We start from the raw sequence: 24,698 nt of genomic DNA, 5'->3' as shown, positions 1-24,698 counted from the left end.
ACCGCGACCAGCAACATAACAGTTACAATAACTTGCGCCCGAAAACCGCAATATTTCGCATCGTTACACAGGAAGCGGGAATGGAAGAAACTTATGGTCACAACTTGTACTGCTATTAAGAAAGTTGATATATCCAGCTAAGTATTCAGTCATCTAGCAGTGTAAATAGACTATGTATTTGGCGACCAACGGTGATCGCGGTTAATATATTCGCGGTTTTATATTAGGTACCAAACTATTCATTATTATTCAATAGCTGAAGCTTTTTCTATACCCCTTTAATTGACCGAATTTGCTTTTCCATTTAATTTTAGAAAAAAATGTCCCTCAAGTCACGTGTGTTTGTTCCCGAAGTATCGGAGGCCTGACAGCGGGGCTTATTATCACGTGGCACACGAAGGCTTACGTACTCCGCCCGTGACAGCGTTCCACGGAATGCCAAGCAGCCCGGGGATGGATCTAAATCAGGGCTGTTTGGAGCTGTAGTCCGGGGCCGGGCGTGGAATTATAGTTTTCCCGGACTGGGTTTGATAACCTATTATTTCGAATACTTTTAGCTTAACTTTCAAAAAAGATTTACTTATAAGTTAAAATAGTGTTTTTAATCTGCTCGAGCTCCACACAACGCTCTCGTTGTTGTTCCCGCGACAGAGTCAATGGGAATCGGCATTTTTACCTACAAAAAAAAATATATGTCCTTCCTTATCCCAACGGAAAAAGGATCATTCTTTATTATCGTCTCTGGTGGATTATATTTAGACCCGCGACCGCGGGCCCGGGCCGGTTTCACGCGGCACTGACTGAAGCAGGCTCGTCTAATTAGCATGCGGCGGCGGCTGATTGCGAAACATTTGTCATCGGCGCTAACGACCCACCCTCCGGACCTGAGCGACGACCCGGCCGCAGCATCTACTTAAACATTACCTTTATTACCTCAATAAGTTAAATAAACAGGTCTAATAAATTTTATCTCCCGTACAAAAAACCGCAGTAACGAAATAAAACCGCCCAACTTACTTTTTTATTTATAGAAATGTAATTAAACAACAAAAAGCGAAGATTGATTGATTTAATTGTAGATATACCGAATGATATAAGATACCCTTTTTACCTCGCAAATCGGCGAGGACCCGAGGGAAAGGCATTTTCACGCAGGTGAAACGCGGGCCAGCTGTTATTATATCGTAAGTACTATTCCATTACTTTATTAGTTTTAGATACATTTTTTTGCTGAGTGTTGTCTATGAGATAAAGTTAAGTCAGTTAAAATGTTTCTTTAAACGCAAAGCAATTTCTCAAAAATTACACGAAATAAATACGAATTTTAGTTCGTTAAAAAAAATATAAGATGTGAACTAGTTGACTATCGCTCGAAAACTAATATAAAGTTGTAAGAACGCAACTGGTCTGGACAGCAGCTGGCGAGACGTTATTCCCGAGCATTTGATGGCACTTTAAAATCCAATATTGGGGATGGTGGTGGCTGAAACTCTTCACATTTTACTTTGGTTTATGTAATTACTAAACGAACAATTCATTTCATATCTTGCTAACAACCCTAGTACGGTTTGAATTTCATACTAGGATAAGTCCGAGATTTTCTTTATGTACTTTAAGGAAGAAATCTCGATCAAGCCAAACTCAGTCGCCAGGTTCTTACAATACCTTCATATTTCAGAAGAAAGCTTAATGGGATGGATATTATAATGCTTTTATAATCGAGAATTCTAGAGCGAGACGGGGCTAATTATCAGCTCGTGTTTACTGAAACAAACATGAATGAAGGGATTAGTTCGGTCACAGAGTATTACAGATTGCAGACACGCTTCGAGACGACGTCAATTTGTTGATACGAACGAGCGCGTCGATACCCTGCTGTGACACATCTGTGCCGAGCTGCTCTGTGGCGGGGCGGGCGGCGGACTGGGGAGGGCGGGAGCGATAGGGCTGCTGCTTCGTGGAAACTGCAGCGCCACCACTTTACACTTTATCACGCCTTTTTCCCGAGGGGATGAAGACTTTGAAAATCCATTTGCGACAATCCTTAAAGAAATCCCTTGCGGCACTTGATAAGAGTAGTACTTATGCAAATCAGGACGAGGATACAATCCCCTGTTGTTTCGGAATCTTTTTTCTTATGAATTTTAATTATTGTTTTGTTACATATTTTTTACAACCATATCTGGCGAAATACTATGTTTGTGTAATTTGACTTTGCTGCTGAATTGGTGAAAAAAACACGTGAAATATAAATTAAGATTTTAATCTCCAAATTCAATTCTATCCTCAGTACTCAAAATTTTTATTGCTTACCATAAAGGTGTTATAAATTATATAAAAACACATATTTATGGCGGGCACAGCAAGGTGAATAGATAAGAGGAGGTCGCACTCAGAATCATTAGTTTGAAAATTATGGCAAAGTAAATTTATAAACCCAACATAAAACCAACCACTTCGTGGAGACAGTTTTAAAATGTCATAAAATAAGATAGAAGAGATACAGTATTGATTCGAGCCTGTTATACCGAAAATTGTGGTATGTTTTAAAAACATTAGACGTACCAATTTTTTTAATAAAGGAAAAGAGACAGAAACTTGTAAAATGTAACAGACAACCCTATCTATCACCGCATTCAGGCGGCAGAGTGAGTTGGCGCGGCAGTGCGCGGCGCGCGCGGCAGCCGACGACTCGCCCGCATGTCCTGCGGCCGCCTCTCGAGCGCCACGTGTCCGCGTCGCGCCCGCCGCCGCGCCGCCTCGCTGTGCTCGCGTCCCTACTATCCCATACAAACGTTACCAACATCGACACTCACCATATTCAACGGCCACGCCGGCCGCTTCCCGCGAACTAGTGATCGATGACACCGCCGAATTGGTGACCCGGCTCGACCTAGCATAGTCATAATATCACTAATATAGGTAGGTATACGTCCCACGAAGGCTTTCCAAGAATACGTGGCTCCCTGGTGTATTCGTTCACTCTAGTTGAAAGCTCGCGGTCGCCGTATCCGCCTACCATTAAATAGTACTTAAGCGTGCGTTGAATTTCAACGAGGTATGTTTTAGATCTTATTCTACGACACCATACAATATACACAGCAAATGATGGAAATAAAATAGAACTTTTGTATTTTGTATTCACTTTAATTAGGTCGTACATTTTTTATTGTAAACCGTCGCGGGTATTTAGCAAGGTATTGTTTCGATCGAGTTCCGGCTGAGATCCGATCCCCGGCTTCCGGTCCGGACGCCGCCGTAAGCTCCGGAGAGGCTTATTTAGGTTGTCGTTTGGTCGGTATTTTGCTAAATAAAGTGACGCTGTTTACAGACCACGCCGGCGAGGCTTCCGCTGGCGATGAGTAATGGCTCGTGTTATGAAAACGATAAATATCAGAAAACATAAAACTAGATTTCTTTTGATGTTACACATAGTTGTATTTTTATAAGAAAGATCGTGAGATCAAATGCCGCCGAACGCCGCGCGCGCAGCTCCGTTGGGCGCGGAGCGAATATAATAAGTTCTATCTACTACTTAAGTTACTATTGCATGTAGTGTTCTAATTGATTGCCAATACAAAAGTAAATAGTAGTTTTGGAACTCTAATACTGTTATGTTTAAAATTGGGGTTGTGTGTCTGTGCGCTACGCCGAGGGAACATCGTAAGGGAGTACATACGTAACACACAGGGGATTTGATCAAGAAAATAATACACAGCAATACAGATATAAATAAATAGCAAGGAAGTAAGCAAGAGGATAGAATCGCAAACTGCGGAAAAATTGTGTTGGCCGAGTCAGCAGGTTCGCGATTAGGAGGGAAACTAAACACCTCCGGGAAAATCGAATTTCCAAAGAAAACCGTCGCCTTCAAATATCAATACCTATCGCTGTTTGCCTACTCACTAACAAGCAGCCTCAAGCTCAAAGAGGGTCAAAGTTAAGTAAAACCAATATACTTACGAACTTTATTACTCCGGGACAGAGTTGATCCAAGTCAATCAGGAAAATACGAGTCTTACATTCGGTGCCGGGTTCATATTGAATTTATTGGCATATCCCGGCGTTTTGACATTTTTAGAGGGGAAATTTATTATTATTACTTATAAAATAAAATAAATACATTTTTTCTAAATAGCTTAATCTGACCAACTTTCTAATCATCAATCAACCAAAGAAATGATTATCGGAAACCATTACGTAACATAAAATAAAATTTAAATACAGGACACCGAATAGTATAAATCTTTTGCCTCGATCCAAATGTTTGTGTTGGGATTGATGACACTAATTCTGTGCTCACAAAACAACAACAGCTCCTGAAGCATCTCCGCCATTGTTTGTTTGCCATTGGAATAATATGGGGTATATTTTTCAGTGGGTATAATGCACAATTAGCGTAAGACATATACTGGTCGAAAACCCTATAAGCCATTCCGACTCGGCAAGTGTGTGTAAGTCAGTAGATTTTCTAGATTACCTCAGACTGACCCCACTACAATGTCCATCACGTAGCTAAATGACTACTAGTTATAGCTGACGACCCGCCACTCGAGGGTCGGGATAGTTCGCAATCCGGGCCCCGGCACGTACGGACAAGGGTTAACTCATTAGCAGACGAAAGTTTGAAATTGCTAGTATTACTGTGTATCCTGGGGTATTGCATAAAATCGTATTATGTACTTTGAGACACGCGCTTAATGATAACAGAATTAGGAAGAGCATCTAAATAACAATCACGTGCGACATTTCAAATCAAAGCAAAAGTATCTTCGGTATTTTTCGCACAATATATTTTTAAGCGAATTTCTCAGGGCGCGATATCGCTCAGTCAGTCAGCGTTCAATCTTATACATATAAATAAGCCTATATGTATTTAAAACAAAAATTATAATAATAGTGCAATAATGTAGTTATTTTGTTTCCAAGTTTCTTTTGCCATATTTTCCCTTTTTTCGACCAATCATCACTGATGAGTATTCGCCAGCACATTTAAATTTATGTTAACATTTATAGTAACAAGTAACTAAATTAAAATATAGTAACATACCCACTTCAAATACACCTCTTGCCGTATAAATCTGCCCGTGTTTGATAACAGAAAGACAAAGGTATTTATCAAAGGCAAATATTGAAACAAAAGCCCTCGGGCGTGATAAGCACCACTAGGTAATGACTTTCCTCGGCGATTCTTTTCCCCAGACATAACTCGTAGGCGCAACTTGTTTGTGGCATTACAATGTACAGATTATTGATTTATATGCCTGTATTACATAAAGGTATTTCTTAGCAATATATTTAAGATAATATTTTTTATCTCTACTTATAGATCTGATGGAAGGCCTGTAATCGTGTAGGACCTACCCGTCTACATGGAAATTTTGATTTGGTTGTAAATTGATGTGTTTGTAGTATAAATAATTGTTAGATTCTCTACATACGAACGAAATAATTCTAGATTTTGATAGCGTTTATCCCTGAAATTAAATTCCGAATTGGAAAATTCTTATTTCGAAAGCTTTATTAGCTGTATTCTGTTTCGCGGCACTTTTGCCTTTGAATACCTACGATACGATATCATGAAAATGTAGGCATTATTAAAGGTAAGAAAAGAACTAATCAAAGCAGCTCATAAGCTGCTTTGTTCCGTTCGAAACCTTCGCCAGTTCAAAGGCAATTTCAAGGATCCTTTTTCGTTCGTTCAATAAACGCTGTCTCGTAGTGGATCCCACATAAATTTAAAAAGTCGACGATAATTGAACTCGCTTGTCTTTCGTGTAAAGAAACTTATTAGACTGTTTGAGACACAAAAGAAAATCCATCATAATGTAAAAAGATTTATGGATATATGATAGATTCGCAAGTCAAATGACATAATAATAAATCGTAAAGTCCGGCCGTGCCCAGCCCATCTGTCACACCCTCGTTGCTCCCACACTTCTGGAGAAATAACTACCTATTTCTGAAAGAAACTGAATTTCTTGAAAGCTTACAAGAGTATATTATTGTGTTTTTTTATCTATATATACATACCGAAGTTCTCCTGTAAGAAGAGTGGTAAATTGTAAGTTACGATTGAAAAGCAATTGAATCTATTAAATTATGCCTAAACGTAGTTAGATTAGATATTGATACCTGAAGTCATTATGCAAATTAGTTTTTGTTATAAAGTTTCACGTAACACCAACTTTGTAATATTCTGGAGAAAATTGTGACTTTTAAATGCCTGTTATAAAGCTTGTCAGTTGGGTTTTGTGGAGGACTGAGGACTGCAAAGTGTTTTGTTATGATATGCAACTATTTATGGTTGGTAAATAGTGCAAATAATTTTAACATAACTTGTAGCACTTTGACAACATTACTCTTGATACGAGTAAAACAATAGCATATATTCAGGGTGATTAACAGGTATAAGACAAAGAATCAAACCGCAGCTACGTCAGCGTAATTGCTAACGTAACGATTCTTCATAGTCGTATTCCTCATTGCTGAGGGTCGTGGTTATTACGTGGAAAGAAACACACACAACAACTTTCTTGGCATTATTAATGGAGTGGTTTGCCATTGCCTTCTCCATTTCACACACATGTTCATAAGAATCAACCAGTGTGCAGGTTTCCTCAAGATAAACATCTTGAGGAAACCTTCACCGGAAGCAAGTGGTGGTCGATGAAAACTACTATACATGAGTCAGATTGGTATACAAACTCATGTGGCACGAGTAGGATTCGAACCTGGGACCTTTCGATCCACAGGCGGGCGTCTTAACCATTACACCACCACCGCTTCTCACGTAACGATTAGCTGCTAGCAAAGTAGGTACAATTTTGACGATTAGTAAAGTCTTAATATTCTTGGAAGTTTTTGTTGGTTTGTTGGTACAGGAGATCTATGTCAGGATCATCAATCATGTAAAAAGTTCCTAATAACTCGCATTGTTCTTTTGGCTTCGATATAACTTATTGGCAATGATTATGACGACCTCGGTGGCGCAGTGGTAAAGTTCTTGCCACTGGACCGAGAGGTCCCGGGTTCGATCCCCGGTCGGGTCATAATGGAAAATGATCGTTTTCTGATTGGCCCGGGTCTTGGATGTTTATCTATATATGTATTTGTTATAAAATATTGTATCGTTGAGTTAGTATCCCATAACACAAGTCTCGAACTTACTTTGGGGCTGGCTCAATCTGTGTGATTTCTCCTAATATATTATTATTATATATTATTATTAATGATTACAGGGAAAAATACAGATCGATTTTTAAATAAATCGTGCACTCAGATTGTGCAGAACTAAAAAAAGTCTCAATTAACGTGAAATGTTCTACTATTTCATTTGGCCAACTTCGATCGCATCACATAGACATAGTAAAGTGTTCATTTTTGGCGAATTTAATTCTATGTATATTGATTATATACACACAATGAAAAAAATCCAACGGATATTTTTAGAGTTTGTGTCAGTCCAATTTTATTTCTGTATAAAAAATAAATTTCGTTATGCAATTACAAAATAAATTGTTTTCGGTGTCAAAATGCCAGCCACACCACAACGTGATGGTTCACTAACAGAAAATACCTAGTACGACTTCGAAGTGATTCACTATCGTTTATTACCGCATCTAAACAAGATACGATCGCGACCTCCATTATTAGGATCTCTTGAATATTAATAAGCGACTTGGCTTCACTCCGAGTCATATCGTCAATTTATTCCGCACCACCGCATTATCTGGGGTATTAAGCGAAATAAAATTCACTTATCTTGGTCAATAGGCCTCTCACTTTCTGAAGTTTCCCCAAACAATATTACAATATGAATACAATAAAAGCTCAGCGCTGAGGCGGGGAGTGCGGAGCGCGCGCGGGCGACTCGCGTTTTACGAGCGAGCGTGAGTGGCGAAATTATCCTTTGTTCGCTTTCAGCGCTTCTCAAAACATCTTATTCGCGTAATTACGCATTTCCGCGATTGTTATTGCTGATTATGGCCGTCCTACATGCTTAAGCCATAAGGAAAACCCCAAGATTTGGCACGCTCAGTCCTTTCTCCCCCGTAATGTCATTATCTTCCGAGTTCAATTCATTACACAGATTCCATCTCTTCAATTATATCACGGAGAAGAAAAGATGTATTTATTATAATAATAAGGCTACTAATTAAAAGCTGTCGCACGTCGTCGGCTCTCCGGGCACACTAAAGATTTATGTAGCTAAGATTTAAGATAACAAAACAAGTGACTTCATCGGAATTTCAATTAAGTATGTATCGGTTGACAATTTGGGAACATCGTCACGTTGTTCCAAGGGTTCAATTTAAACTTCCAAGGCTCCGCTAACAGTTTCAATTACGAGGTTTACTCGGAAATAAATGTTAATTTGTTATTCAAAGTCTGAAAGACGGGAACAACGGATATGTTATTTGAGCGTGTGATTGTCTGGTGTTTTTCAAAGGTAGGAGCCGAGACGTTGCGACATCGAACGTAAACGAATCCTTTGTATTGGAGCGACGAATAAACACCTATTTGCATCTTTACGAAACGCAGATGGCTTGTCGAATCGACTCGAGCGCGACACGTGGCCATCGGGAACGTTCTGATAAATCCATTTTCACAATATTAATGGTATACCTTTATGCTTTAAGTGTTACATATAAACTCAAACGTTCGCTTTATTATATAAAATGAGTATGTAGGGTAGACTTATACATACGTACTCGAATTATAAATCTATCACATCCAATCGGCAAGTGCGTGTCGCGGGTTTATAGTTGACTATAACTCGTAAACTTATAAAGCCAACTTAGATGTGACAGTTTTCCTTCTAATTTTGTTATATATACTCGGTATATATCATACTCATATTAATGAATGCTGTAACGGTTGAATTCCTAACAACAACTGTTTCGTTGGTAGAAGACACACACACATACTACGTATGTTTAATAGTTTTTGAGCTAGACCGCGGACGGACGTACAGAGGGGCATGGCGAAACTTGTGTGTAGGACTACGGAACCCTAAAAGCGAACGAAATTAGATCCTATCTTTACATTAAATAAATGATTCACGAAATCGATTCACGTATTTATCTGTTGAGCATGTCAAAGTCGTACTGCATGTGGTAGTCACATCGTATTGATGTTCCAAAAATGATGTAGCTGTGTTTAACAGTAATAAATCGGTCAAGTGCAGGTGGTCCACACCCAGGTCGGTTCAGTAGAACAGCTACACCGACTCTTCTATTGATAGATGTTGAATCGGAAACACCATTTGTCAATGTTACGAAAATAGGACCAAGTCAACATGATTTCAATGAGCCATTTTCCTTACTCTATCTATTCAAGGCGATGCGCGATTCTGTTTAGTACAAGTGCAAGTAACTATGCCTGTCACCATAGCATCTCAAACGGTAATGAAAGCTTTCCCAAGAATGCCGAAATCGAGTCGTCGAGTCGCTTTTATAGTCCAGTTTAGTCTAGACATGTGCATTTTTAATGGCCGCCAGCAGTTTGATGTCGGCGAGAGCGTCTTGAAGAAAACTTAAATTTAATGGTGTATTTCGTATTTTATTTGATTCGATTGAAACCTGATTGCTTGGAGTTTAGCAGTAAACATTTTATACTGCCATTCATGTTTTGAAACTGCTCGGGATGTGTATTTAATTGATAAAATTGAGCTATTTTGACCAATGACCGATGAAGATTGTAAACCATTTGTCCTTTGGATCAAAAAAACTTGTTTGAATTAATCCAGTGTTTGCTGAAACAGCTCTGCGTCAGAGACACAGCAATCCTAATCTCAAACTCTAAAGGCTAATTTATTCCAAGCGTGGAACCTCATAAAAAAGCCGAGTACCTACCTGAATAGCTCTTGCAAATAGTGCTGACTCATGCGCATATCGTCGGTATTCCGTTAGTATTACACCTCTTACAAAATGGGACACCTTTGAATTAGTTGTCTCTACTAACGCATACAGTTTTATACTCGTATTCCTGTTCTGTATATCACATACCTACGTGCTTCAGAGTGCATAAAGTAGGATTTTGAATATCACGGCTATAAAGAAAAACTCCGTGTCTCGCATTATAAACATCAGAGATGATCGATCAACCTGCCTGAATCCCGAACGGATGCGCAAATCTATCCGCTCTATTTTCATTCGATTCCAATCTTCTGAACAGCGTATATGAGAGAGGCATCCGCCTCATAATTAAGATAGCACACACGTTAAGATCGTGATTTGAAACGAGCACAATGTTCACAACATTTTTACGAGGCAATAACAATAAATAAGAGCTTTGAACCGTTTGTTGCAGAGCAGCCAAGCTGACAAGGCGTAAGGGTCGGGTGTCGCGGGTCGGAGGCGGAGGCGAGGGCGGAGCGCCGCCGCGCTGGAGGCTCTTCGGCGACACTCGCGGCAGGTCGCCGCGCGACGCCCTCGCCGCGTGCAGGTGACGTCACCACTTTATTACAGCCTTCAATGATAATTGCAGCAACAATTATTTCTCTTGTGTTTATTGGGATCTTCTTTGATAGTATCGGCATATCTTAAGGTTGTGAACTCCATAATTTATCCAGCCGACCAGTAGGAACCGGAAACTTCATTTATTTCCGCCGAAGCACTTTTGCATCAATGCATTGCGTGCGGGTAATCGTAAACAAAAGATAGTCGTAAATCCCTAATGGGCTTTATAGGCCATAAATTTGTCACAGGCCAACACAAATAGAGAAAATTCTGTCGTAAATTTGCAATATAGCATTGAAGATCCTTATTTGTAAAACGAAGCCGACAACCGGATTACCCGTAGGTATATATGTATGTACTCTCCCATGCTAGATCACAAGGAAGTCAGTTAATATATCGATGGAAAATGAAGGGCCTGAAAGCAAGCTATAATCAGGCGTGTTTAGGTACTCTGAAATATAAATAAATATATTAGGAAAAATCACACAGATTGAGCTAGTACCAAAGTAAGTCCGACTCTTGTGTTATGGGATACCAACTCAACGATACGATATTGTATAACAAATATATATACAGATAAACATCCAAGACTCAGATCAATCAGAAAAAGATCATTTTCCATCATGACCCGACCGGGTATTATAATATAATAGTATAATGTAATAGCTTATAATGAACTAACTACCCCAATTAGCACCAATGCCTGTCCACTAGGCCCCTAACTTTGTCAAGACTTGTCTTTAACTTTACCTTGACGTGGGAACGCTTTTTTAATTAGCTCAAAAATTATTTCGCTCCTCTAGACAACATAGCATCACCCTAACGTACCTGCACATCTGACTGGCGTTGGTTGTTTCAGTTCACGGAGCGGGCACGCGATGGCGCGCGCGGCGGCGACACGGCCGGTGAGTTGCGCGCGCGCACCAACCACGCTAAATATATCCATCCGCATTGCGTTGCTGTGAGTCGTGGACCTCTGTGTTACCAGCGGCGGCTGCGCTCGCGCTGGGCGCGGCCGCCGGACGCTGTCGTGACCTGTGTTACTGCACTAGCCCAGTGACTCCAGTTTTGTTCTCCTTCAGCATGTTCCTGCGCGTGCCTGGTAAGATGACCCAAGATACGTTCGGGCGCAATAATACATTCTCCAAGTGGTGTGTGGTGGTAGGTCAGTGATTGCTTCTTTTAGCATCCGGTGAATGTATCTTACAGTCCATATAAATACATCAATTTAGTCCTTGTATTAATTCGGAACGATGAGGACGAATTGGTGCGATACTCAGACAGCCGCCATAAATAGTTAATAACCAGAGTGAGTAGACAATAACAACGGGATTCCAAACCAACGTTCATTATTTACTGCTCGTCCTCAGAAAATAACATTGTAACATCTACATAGGTCACCTATTAAATTGATATGTTCTCCAGCGAAGCTCGAAGTTTGGAAGGCTGCCATTTCAGCTGACTAGCAGTATTTACCGATCCAACACGAAGCATAATAATGCAACATAATTATTGGTCTGTAGTCACTAGCTCACAACTCAATATCGACACATGGGTGTAAACATGCCAGTACGCCCTATTTAAGTAGGGTTTGTGATGTGTAATGTGACTAAAGCAGCTCCCAATAGTAAGGTCAGTATGATTATGTTATTGGCTTTCATCAGTCATCGCATTACTTACCTTGTTCTATAATTTAACTTTTGCGAATAAATGGAAACTACGTCGGGGCAGATTATCATTACTAAGTAGTAGTAGTACTGAAACAAATATCTGAAATGTTTTCTTTACGGTGACACGAAACTGCGACTATTTGAAAGTTTAAAAATGTCGTCAGGTGTGGTCTATCAAAAGAGTATACATGGTAGAAACTCAAAAGTAAGGCAGCCCACCAACACAGCTAGGTAGTCTGTAGGGAAAACCAGTTGATAATTTGTTGGTGTGTGCACAGAGAGCGGCGGGTCCGATATGTCGGGCGGCAGCGGCGGCGGTAGCGGCGGCGGTAGCGGCGGCGGCAGCGTGGCGGTGGACGCGCGCCGCCCCTCCACGTGTCGCGTGGAGCTGGGCGCGCTGCTGGCGTCCGAGCCGCGCCCGCTCGACAACAAAGTCAAGGTACTTGGGACAATCAGGTCTTTTAAAGAGCCAATAAAAACTCAACTAAATACTCACTAGGCTTACCTTTAGCGCTATATCCACATGGATATGAACAGGGAGAAAGCGAATCAGACGTTGATTAACCACCGCAGGACATGTCTTTTCATACAAAAATCTTTTCAATGGCCAGTTCTTGCAAGGAGAGGTTGCAATAATAAAACACCGATTTTGTTGAAACAATTTTCGACAAAACCCAATATAGACTATCAGAACATAAGCTTTCTTGGAAAATCTTTCGATTTAACTTTTACAATAACATATACAATCATTCAGTTTTACGGCCATTGATATTGAAGCTGTAGAAATATTCATATAATTATAATTCATCTGCTGCTTGAATGAAGCACTTAGCTCCCGATTCCGTCCCGATTTAGAAAGAAAGTAAATATTTACACAGCACACAATCCCTCACAGTTCAGTTTAATAAAGCCATAAAAATAGTGCTGAAACGCGCCAGCATATGATTTTCCGCTGTTTGATACATAAATTATGTGTAATACGTCGAGTACACGTCGAGTATGATAACAGGAGCTTTTTACAAACTTTATTTGCGATCTACGACAGTGTTCGAGTCACGGTTACAGAGTAGATATATATATGAATCAAGCAAGTTACTTAAAAATAAAGTAGGAACATCAGCAACTAGGAACAATAAAATAACTTCGGTGTAAAAGTAACGACTCTAACTTAACATTAATAATTTTATTGGAGGATGCAGAATTATTGAGACATAAATATGTCGTAAATATATGTATAAAGCTGAGATGGCACATATCTTGGAAAAACAATAAACTCACATGATAGCACTGAATAAAAGAATCAGTTAAATAGATGCCATTGTGCTTTTGTTTGCTATCGATGAATGCAGTAAAGTTATAAAGTTTAGTCTCTGCGTATAACGTGCTATGTGGTCGAGTGGCGGCGCGAGCCCGCGACCCATTTGCATAATGAGTGCCGCGGCGGGGGGCGGAGGCCGAGGCCGTGGGGGAGGGGGCGAGGGGGCGAGACATCCCTGTCCGAGCACGTGACAGCGACCACCAGCCGGTCAGAGTTGACCCACATTCACTATCGCACCCGCATCTCAAGAAAACACGAAGTATTGTTTACGCACGAGATCATGAAGACTGATTACACGATGTCGCACGTTTTATATATTCATGAAAAAGCTGACAAGAGCGCGTGGGTGTCTCGAACACGTCGCGCGGTGACGGCTCGCAGACAGTCGCCGGAGGTTGCGGGAGGGTGGATCGCGATGATATTACTCTTTGGGAGCTTCGATGAGATATTGTGATAAATATCAGCGTATTCGTTGCCATCGCACGCTGCTAGACTATTTCTAGAAACAGAAGTTTTATTGGAAAACAGAAATCTCCACATATTTTCCTGATCTAAGAGTAAAATTTTTGTTAAAATATTTAGTTATATTTCAGGTAATAGACTATTTATATCCCCTACTGCATAATTTTACTAAGAAATCGTCCTAAACGCTAAGGAATCACATATTATTGTAAATCAGATACGCGTAAAACTTAAATCAATGCCAAATAACTTACCTTACTATAACTTGCAGAGGCACAGCATCCATGGCATGACGGAGGAGGAGAACATCGTGCGTCCGCACCAGGAGATGGCGGTGCTGTCGCTGGAAGAGAAGAAGTACCTGCTGGGCGTGGAGCGGGGCGACGTGGCAGGGACGCGGCGGGTGTTACAGCGCGCCCGAGACACCGGCCACATCAATGTGGACTGCGTGGACCCGCTGGGCAGGAGCGCACTGCTGTAAGTCCGAGTTACTATTCATCAATATTATGAAAACTTAAGTCCTGCTGCATTGCCATCTGATGCTGATGTAATACTCAACGGCCATAAATAGAAGATCCTCCCACCACGCTGAGTAAAGCGCGACATACGGTGTTATATCAGATTATAATTACATACCACCTTGAAAATTCCATTTCCACGAGATTCCAGCACCATTTATCCTAATCTAGCAAATAATTTTAGATGATTCCACACCCACACTTTCTGGAGTAGTTATAATATTTGCATATTGCTCAGGATGGCCATCGACAACGAGAACTTGGAGATGGTGGAGCTGCTGGTGGAGTTCGGAGTGGAGACCCGGGACGCACTGCTGCACGCCATCTCCGAGGAGTTCGTGGAGGCTGTGGAGGCGTTGCTGGACCACGAGGAGCGTACACGCAAGGAAGGCGCGCCACACGTCTGTATTATTATACTATAATAAATGCGGAAGATGCACGTTTACTTAAGTAGTTACGGTTTAACAGTTCTTCATTCGATTTAGAAGGCATCAGCAGTTGAATCCATCACATTTTTTAATAGTATGGACATACCAATATTGACCGAATGTTCATTCAATATTCATGCCTATATAATTTGTTTCCTTACAGAGCTGGGAAGCTCTCCCGCCAGAGACAGCGACGTTCACATCCGACATCACGCCCTTGATCCTGGCGGCGCACAGAGACAGCTATGAAATCATCAAGCTACTGTTAGACCGCGGCGCCGGACTTCCGGTTCCTCACGACGTCCGCTGCAACTGCGACGACTGCGTCCGATCCCGCAGTGAAGACTCCTTGAGACACTCCCGATCAAGAATCAACGCATACCGCGCTTTAGCCTCCCCCTCCCTCATCGCCCTCTCCTCAAAAGACCCAATACTAACAGCGTTCGAACTCTCGTGGGAGTTACGACGTCTCTCCGCGTTGGAACACGAGTTCAAGACAGAATATCAGGAGCTGAGAGCCCAGTGTCAAGAGTTTGCGACGGCACTGTTGGATCATACACGCACATCGTATGAGCTTCAGGTAATTTTATTTACAGTGCTTATTTTATTTACACTTAGCTTGAATAAATATTTTGTTGCCAAAAGAGCAGTTTAAACGCCATAAATTTTCAAGAAATAATAAAGTCTATGTATAGGTGTTGTTGAATCACGAGACCGGTTCGGCTCCGGCACCACCCACGGAGCCAGGTGCGCCGGAGCGAATGCGGCTGTCCAGGCTCAAACTTGCGATCAAACTCAGACAGAAGAAGGTAATTAAGAATAATAATTAATTTTTCATTCCTGTCTATTCCTTGTATAAGAAGAAAGGCCTGCAGAAAGTAACAGAAGTCAAGAGTTAAAACCAAAGTTGATAACGACATTTACATGTCTTGTAAGCATTATTATAAGCAAATACGTAATTACTTATATCTGAATTCATGTTTAATTTTTATCTTATCATTATCTTATTCAGTTCGTGGCGCATCCTAACGTGCAGCAACTGCTGGCTTCCATCTGGTACGAGAGCGTGCCGGGGTTCCGTCGCAAGAACATGCTGCTGCAGGCGGCCGAGATGGTTCGCATCGGCGCCATGTTCCCGCTGTACTCGCTGGCGTACATCGCCGCACCGCACTCCACAGTGGGCCGCACGCTGAGGAAACCCTTCATTAAGTTCCTCTGCCATTCCGCCAGCTACTTCATGTTTTTGTGTAAGACAAGTCACCGTTAAAACAATTGCATTTTGTCTTTACCAGTTAAATTTAACGTATAGATAGAATTTCTCACTATCATTATATGGTTATGTGAATCAGCTATCATCTTTGAAACACTCTGAATAACAATGTTTGGCAAATAGTTTCCTGTATCTCCAAATCCCACTTCATTATTAGATTCATACTTAAATGGTATTCCTTTCGCTGTAATACCTTTCTGTTTCAACTGATAATATAGAATTGCTGGCGATTTTGTTTTCCAGTTCTGCTAATCCTGGCCTCGCAACGCATCGAGACAGCAGCGGGCGGGCTACTGTGGGGCACGGCGCCGCACGGGCAGCCGATGTCTCGGCGCGGTGCTCCGCCCTCGCTCGTCGAGTGGCTCATCCTGGCCTGGGTCAGTGGTAAGTAACCACTGTTGTTTTATAGACGGGACAAAACCACACTTCTAAAATCACCACTGCCAACAATATATGAATCATCATCAGCCTACCCTTTCTGTAGTAAAAAGACACAATCGTGCTGAGTTTGAGCTAGACTCCAAGCCTAGATAAACTGACCAAACTTACATAGTAATAACGTCTCAGGTCTGATCTGGAGCGAAGTGAAGCAACTGTGGGACATGGGGCTACGGGAGTACGTGCACGACATGTGGAACGTAATCGACTTCGTCACCAACTCGCTCTACGTGGCAACTGTCGCGCTACGGATAGTCTCGCATTTCCAGGTACATTTCTTAGATATAACACATTGACATTAAGTTTTCTCTTTAATTTCTGTACATTTTTTATATTTTTAATAGAATTATTACAAACAAACAACTTCCGGAAAACTGTTTTCAAAGGATAAATTGAACTGCGTTGGCAGACTAGTTTTCCGAAACATATCTCATGGTCACATTTGGCATCTAGTAATTTAACACTGTCTTTAACTCGCCAGGTCCGTCGTGAGATGGCAGCAGGATTAGTCGGAAACCAGCCGCGAGAAAACTGGGATGCGTGGGACCCGATGCTGCTGTCCGAAGGTTTATTCTCCGCCGCCAATATCTTCAGCAGCCTCAAGCTGGTCTACATCTTCAGCGTCAACCCGCACCTCGGCCCGCTGCAAGTCTCGCTGAGCCGCATGGTCCTTGACATCCTCAAGTTCTTTGTTTTGGACATTCTTGTCATCTTCGCGTTCTCGTGTGGTGAGTTCTTCAACGTTCGTTCGTTTTTATTTTTACAACAAATAGATGATGAAATAAAAAATGTATCACATTCCATAAAAAATATAGGCAATTCTTATAGCATTAACGACAAGACAATTTCTGATTTTTGTTATTTCTTCAAAGATTTTGTATTGATCTAGCAAGTGCCTAAAAATAATAAAATATTTAACGGATTCTTCTTATGCAGGTTTGAATCAGCTGCTGTGGTACTATGCAGACATGGAGAAGAAACGGTGTACCACCAGCACGGCGCCAGCAAATGGCACTTTACCAGATCCTGACGCTTGCATTGTCTGGAGACGGTTTGCCAAGTATGTACGACTCCCAAAATATATCACAATTCAAAATATTATATTAATGGATTACACTTAAAACATCTTCCTATACACCGTAACTCCATAAAGTTTTACTCAGCAAAAAAGGCAAACCGGTTCTTCTATTCTATTCATACATAGCGAACATTTTCCAGCTTATTCGAGACAATGCAGACTCTTTTCTGGGCGGCGTTCGGGCTGATCGACTTGGATTCATTCGAGCTGGACGGCATCAAGATCTTCACGCGGTTTTGGGGCATGCTCATGTTCGGCACGTACGAGGTCATCAACGTCATCGTGCTGCTTAATTTGCTCATCGCTATGATGAATCACTCCTATCAGCTGATCTCGGTGAGTTTATCTTTTTAAAAGTTCTTTAAGATTATTAATCATCCACCCGGGTTGATTGGCCTAGATCTGGCTAGGTGATTCCTCCTCTTGATTCACAACGATTTATATTCAATTTTCTCCAACTAAATAAATTATGGGCTTTTCTTCTCTCTTTCTGTTTGAGAGTATAATAGTCTTGCTTTTCATGGTATAGGAACGCGCAGACGTGGAATGGAAGTTCGCTCGTAGCAAGCTGTGGATCAGCTACTTCGAGGAGGGGGGCACAGTGCCCCCGCCCTTCAACGTGGTGCCGTCGCCCAAGTCTATCTTGTACGCCTGGCGGTGGCTGCAGCGGAGGCTGTGTGGACACGCCAGGGCCAAGCGAGAGCACATGCGCACTATACGGGTATTTCTTTATTAAATATTCAATCCAACTGTGCACTGTGGATCTTACGCAAAACTGTAAAAGCCGTATATGCATATCTTCGATCTAATTTGTATAGTTTGTAAACAATAGTAAAAATTCTAATTACCTAAAATGTTCATTTCACAGAGAAAAGCAAAACAAGCCAACGAAAGAGACTTCCGCTACCAGGTACTTGTACTACTTAATAAATAACATATACATAATATCAAATTACTATTGACAATTTACATTTAAACTTGTAATGTATTAACCAGGGCATCATGCGCAATCTGGTGCGCCGCTACGTGACGGTGCAGCAGCGACGAGCGGAGAGCGGCGGCGTCACCGAAGATGACGTCAATGAGATCAAGCAGGACGTCAGCGCCTTCCGCTGCGAACTGGTCGAGATTCTACGCAACTCTGGCATGAACACTTCCACGGCTAATGCAGGTGCTCCAGGTTAGATTGTACCAGTCTTTGCCCATGATTCACTTCCTTCATTCACTGGGTTCTTAATTTTTAATCAATCTATATAACAGCGTTTGCTGATGATATAATTAAGTTATCCGAGTATCGGAAACTCCTCTAATTTTGTACGTTCTTTATCATCAGTGTGTGTAGAACTACAGACATTGCATCTAACAAGAAGGAAACTAGACATATCCAGTCGCAAAAAAGAAAACGTTTAAATGGATAGGAACAGATGTTTCACTAGATTATATTGACGCAGGTGGCGGCGGCGGCAAGAAGAATCGTCAGAAAGAGCGTCGTCTGATGAAAGGGTTTAACATAGCTCCCACCGGCTCACTAGCGCCAGTGGACGAGTTCCTAGCGTCTCTCCATCACGAGCACGGAGGAGCGCATGGAGTAGACCACGCTTCGATGTCTGCATTCCTCGGAGGTAGTTAACTTTCGATAGCATTTTCTATTAACGCTTTTTGCCAACTGTGCACATCATTTTAAGTTCGTATCTGAAAAGGAAATCCTCGCAAGAAGTAAAACTAGTGGACATTTGCCTCCCTCATAGAGTCTTTTAAATATCAGCGGTGGAATGAAGACCAATACGTATTGCTTGCACAACTACAACCAGAGAACAGGAGCATTTGGTATTGGAGTGTCGACGATGATTTTTTCTCTTCACGTGTTCCCCCATTCAGAGCTGTAAAGCCCGAGGACAGCGTCAAAAATTAACCATAGAATTTTGAAGAATAAGCTATGATATTATAACTAACCGCCTGACGTCTTCTTGGGAATTCTATTATCTATCAGCTATCAGAACAATATTTCTTTTACACCGCCTCACATCACGGCAGGATATGGAGAGGTTTCTAGGGTGGACACGAACGATAAATATGATATGTCAACGCAGGTTCGGTAACGTTGTAGGTCGTCTGCGCACGTCGCAGTCGAGCCTGTCGGACGGCGCGTCGGGCGCGGTGGGGCGCCGCAAGCCGGCGCAGCACAAGCGTCGCTGGGGCACCATCATCGAGGCGGCGCGCGCGGCCCGCGTCTCTAGGCTCATCGGCCGGTCGCGCTCCGAGGACTCCGTCTGCGATACCCGGCCTTCGCCGAGGTAATACCATACAAACAAACAAACAACGAGCACGGAGTTTCACCGCAGAAATTGGCTACATCTTACCCACACGACAATAATGACACAACAAGAGACTACACTACATGACAAGGTGTAGCAATCCTATATCAATTGCTAAGAGACGAAATACACTATAACCGATATGTTATAAACAGTTACATGCATCGAGATTTTTTTGGTAAAATAGAACTGTCTGATATCAGCGGCAGCGAGCGGTCGGAATCTGGCAGCGACTCACAGCGCAGCCCGGAGCGGCGCGGCGGGCCGCTCCACCCGCTGTCCGCGCTCGCCGCACTCAAGCGCAAGCGCAAGAAGTTCTCCGACTCCCGCCGCTCGGGCGCGGACGAGCGCGTATCCTCGCAGGTCACGGAGGCGCTGCAGCGGGCCAGCTCGGTGCCAGCCAGGGTCCCGCCGCCGCCGAATACGAGTAGGTATCTCATATTCTATATTTCAGACACTATCTACTTATATGTCTGTAATAAAGTAAACGCATGAAGTTCTTAGACTCACCTCATAAGCCACTGGAGCCCTCCATCGTGTCACTTCATTGCCAGCCAGGATTCCATCGCCCTATATACTCAATTTCCTGAATCATAAGAATACTTTAGTTTTCTATTCGTGAACAATTGTATTTCTTCTCTAGGCCCAAACCTCTTTCTACTGTTGTTCTTTCTTTCCTATAATAGTGCATTATTTTAAACTTGTTTTGCTCGGAGCTCGGCGGCGAAACCCGAAGCTGTAAGGAGGAGGTAAGGATATTAAAATATCTAATAATGATTCCAGGCTCAGTTGTGGTCCAGCGTTCGACGCCGGCGCCGGCACCGGCCCCGGTGAGGCCGGCGCACGCGCCGCACTCGGCTGCGGACGCGGGCGCCGGTCGTGGAGGCAGTCGAGAGCCACTGCTCGCCAGTCTTGATGACGATGCACATAAGGTATTATACATCACTCTCCATCCATAAGACAATAGTTGTTCACAATTAGGGCGCCCAGGCGTACAGACTGAAAAAATATTTCAAAATTCAACGACGAAACGCGTGTTTTACAATTTTGCTTTGAACTGGCTCACATACACTGTCAGTTTTAACGCTTGCATATTTTCAAATTTATCTATTTATTTATCTTCCAGGAGTGCACTTTTCCATAACTGTGAATAATTTTTCATCAAAGCAATCTTGTTCTTCTAGGAGACATGCCACCAGTGCGGCTGCGAAGCTGGTCCAGGGACTCCAGGAGCGGCACCCTCCAGTTCTGAGGACGTGCCGCGGAAGGGTGAGGCGGAGGCAGGCGCGGCGGGGGGCGCGAGCACCACGTGCGGCCGCTGCGCCGCACTAGCCAGATTAGCTGGTGTTACACCGCTACACGGACATGCCCCGCATCACTCCGCTGGCTGGCTTTAGAGGCCTGCCTACGTTAAGACTCATCAAATAACATCACATGTAATGTGATATCTATGTTCTGTCTGTACAAGTTTATGCCGCCAAGATCAATGCACAGTGCAAAAAGGACAGATATGCGACTACCCGATATGTCTCTGCAACTTGTACGTTAGTTTTATGATCGTGTAGTGTCATGATCTTGGCGGCATGAACAGTAAAATGGATGGCAGGTAGAATTGAAGAGTTGACAAGAATTACGAGTACATCTATAGAAACCAAAAAGGTTGTTGACAGAAGGTAAATTGTAAATAGTACTTTATCTATTACTTTACAACTAAGAGTCGTTTGCTATGAAATACAACGACGTATCGTATCGATGGGTTCCTCGCAGGCCATGTTATACTATTTACAAAGTCACGTTAATAATAGTCAATGAGCCGAACATCCTCCAGTCCTCTAGTCAACTACTTCTAGTCATTATTATTAGGCTCATAATTTTGACAGCTAACATGTAAACGTATTTAGATATAAAATAATACATTTAAAACATGGCTTCGAGGAAACCGAAATGTCAAGTATATGCCTAATATTAATTATAAGATTCCCTAATTCAATGTAGGTATGACTGCTTGTTTGTAGTGATGATTTGTTGTCACTCAATGAATCATTGGGGTCCAAAAGCGGTGGGGCGTAGGCTCACCTGTGAATCCCTGCTTTAATCCCACAAAATTCCTGTGCCCTGAATTCTTGATATCCTAAACTTAATTTTAAGGCGCGATGTCCTTCCCACCCTTAAATATTTTCCTTCAAAATCATTCGATAGGAGAAGCTGCTGCATCACTTGTTATCATTTCGCTGTACAGTAACTAATAATCACAACGATTAACGGATACGAAAGCAATAATATCTAAATATCGTCCCTATAGCGGACGGAGTAAATATTAGTGACGTCCATATTGTGCCTAATGGAAGAGATCCCTCGCAGAAAGACACTGAAGGATGGAATTCTTCAAAGGTGACTATAAATTCCAATCTGATTACTGTTTACCAATAAAAAAATATAATATAAAAATTACACGTTTAGCGGTGTCAGGGTTGGTAAAATTTTGTTGTTATTTTGATAGCGCCGAGGTGCGATCCACTTTAGATCTAATAACTACATACTAATTTATTATTAAGCCTAAGAAAGTGGCCCAATTCATGGCATTCTTAGTTTAGTTTCCTGTAGACATTATCATATCAAAAATTTTGTATACACATAACATCACTACGTATTATAATGGTTCATAGTAAGTAGAAGTTATTGTTCGGAAAGTTATAAATTATACAACTAGTGTTTGAATGTGCTTCAGTAGCTATTTGTGACAGTTCGCATTTTCAGCCTAACGATTGCAAGGTTACAATTCCTCTAGAAATCTGTTTTATTACACATTATATTTCTGTCTTGTAACGTAATGTATTCTGGTTTGTAACGTAATGTATTTCAGATCGGTTTTTCCACATTATTTATGAATAATTATTTATCAGTTTAAGGATCACTCAGATTCAGGTTCAAGGATAACCTATAAAACCCAGAGGAACATCAATGATTCCTAAATTAAACTTGATGCAAATAAATTGATGACTTTTTAGATCACATTTTTAATGATCTAATAGTTAATCTAGCCCGAAGGACCATGCTTACTTTCTTAATTATATAAGAGCAATTTATTGCTACTACACTCCACACAGAACAATGCATCGATGGAATTGCTTTCTATTTAGACAGATAGATAGGTACCTACTCAAATTTATTGATTACACTGCGCGTAGTGTTCGTAAGGGACCGCGAAGCGGTCCGAATTAACACAATGCTGAGCGAAATAAGGCACAAATTGGCGCAGAAATAGATAAGTTACTTATAATATATCGTAGTTATAACTCTTCCTAAGAAATTTAATGTTAACGCGAGATATTGCATGAACACCAACTAGATGTAGCGGTTAGAGGTATCGAGGGAGTACTCACCGGATATTAGGTATACTAATGGCGAACTTATAGTTAGGCATCCTATTATATTTACATAAGTGTGATACACACGACCCTGTTTATAGGACGGTTGTTGCAGAGAATGCCAGATGAAGAGTCATATGGAAAAGGCAGAAAGAGAAAAGAAAATATTGTCACTTTCAAGTTGAGGCCGTATGTTGCTAATACTAAATTAAGAAAAGCTAAAGGGAATGCGTTTGTTTTGAATCTCATTATGTATTGCAATAGTATCACCTATACTTTAGATGATAATGGCAAGCGAACTGTCCAGTAAGAAGGGTTGTGTCGGTGCTCCTCGCGTGGCGTAGAGAGGACATATAAATCTAAAACAATCATGTGTTCCAGAAAGTTTTCCACTAATAAGTTATTCTATCGGCGCACACAGAATTCGTAAATAAGTAAGAACGAACAAGACGAAACAGGGATTTTTAACATGTCGTACCTCTCCTATATCCGAAACGTCATATGATACCCTGATTTTATAAGACACTTTAGGTTAGGTAGTCACTAGTTCATAGGTTAAATATATCTATACGTTTGATGCAATACCTATTATCATATGTGATCACAAAGTTTTACATTCTTATATTTATATAATACAACTTACGCAATAGTTTATGTATGGAATTTTTAAGGCAACTTGGATCATACAGTCAGGTTTCTGAGTCTCTTTGTTCACTTCATCTGTATCCTTTTCTGAAATAATATTTATTCACTTGCGATTGCGATTGAAAGTTCAATAAATATAATTTATAACTAAATTATGCAACTTTTATCTTTGTTTTAATTTTAATACAGACAAACACAACGATATTTATCATCAGTCAGACACCTGATTGTGATGCCAAGTCCACCAGAGTATCGGGAGGAATATATCCAACCGAAATTATTATACCTATTTTAAAAATATTATCATTGAGTACTGGGTGTAGCTATCGAGTATGACCAGAGGCCTTCACGAGTTTAGTTGTCGTCGCGCGGGCGTCCGCAACGGCCGCGGCGCGCGCACATAAACGATTATATTTTGTAAAGAGTTGTTATTTATTTATACATTATATTTGTATATAACGGTGCGAAGTTTAATACAATAAGCACTATTTACGCTTTGTTTTATTTGAATATCCTTTTCAGGTTACGAAGTCATACAATTTTAAATGTACAAGAAGGACTTAATATAGAGCCTTGGGAAACACAGTAAATTGTCCTATTTTAATAAACATATTATTGGTTAAATCTGGTTTTGGTAAATAATTAAAGCTCTTGTGGTCGGTTATACCGAATGCTTTGGAAATTACATATATTTTTCAAAAGTTACTCGACAGAAATGAGCAGCA

The 24,698-nt window shown here is 41.4% G+C and overlaps 1 protein-coding gene across 5 annotated transcripts; it reads left to right on the top strand.

Annotated features, from left to right (window-relative positions):
* Positions 1 to 2,660: 2,660 nt before the first annotated feature.
* On the top strand, positions 2,661 to 24,465 carry LOC128669249 (transient receptor potential-gamma protein-like). Of its 5 annotated transcripts, none has more exons than XM_053743945.1 (22): positions 2,661 to 2,922; positions 10,320 to 10,449; positions 11,323 to 11,565; positions 12,412 to 12,572; positions 14,185 to 14,390; positions 14,670 to 14,832; positions 15,023 to 15,439; positions 15,555 to 15,668; positions 15,872 to 16,106; positions 16,373 to 16,513; positions 16,697 to 16,836; positions 17,049 to 17,295; positions 17,504 to 17,627; positions 17,786 to 17,981; positions 18,175 to 18,366; positions 18,514 to 18,555; positions 18,642 to 18,825; positions 19,097 to 19,267; positions 19,753 to 19,939; positions 20,164 to 20,387; positions 20,744 to 20,892; positions 21,145 to 24,465. In XM_053743945.1, the coding sequence occupies exons 3-22, from the start codon at positions 11,547 to 11,549 to the stop codon at positions 21,355 to 21,357; spliced, it is 3,525 nt and encodes a 1,174-aa protein (XP_053599920.1). In that variant the 5' UTR covers positions 2,661 to 2,922; positions 10,320 to 10,449; positions 11,323 to 11,546; the 3' UTR covers positions 21,358 to 24,465. The 5 variants fall into 5 exon arrangements, with proteins under 5 accessions (XP_053599920.1, XP_053599922.1, XP_053599921.1 ...); XM_053743947.1 differs by having other exon boundaries at positions 10,315 to 10,449; positions 11,323 to 11,368; XM_053743946.1 differs by having other exon boundaries at positions 10,315 to 10,449; positions 18,642 to 18,816.
* Positions 24,466 to 24,698: the final 233 nt, after the last annotated feature.

This window comes from Plodia interpunctella, chromosome 4 (genome assembly GCF_027563975.2).
Source record: "Plodia interpunctella isolate USDA-ARS_2022_Savannah chromosome 4, ilPloInte3.2, whole genome shotgun sequence".
Taxonomy (NCBI): domain Eukaryota; kingdom Metazoa; phylum Arthropoda; class Insecta; order Lepidoptera; family Pyralidae; genus Plodia; species Plodia interpunctella.
The sequence above is the reverse complement of the archived record's forward strand: the minus strand, read 5'-3'. Positions and strand labels throughout refer to the sequence as shown.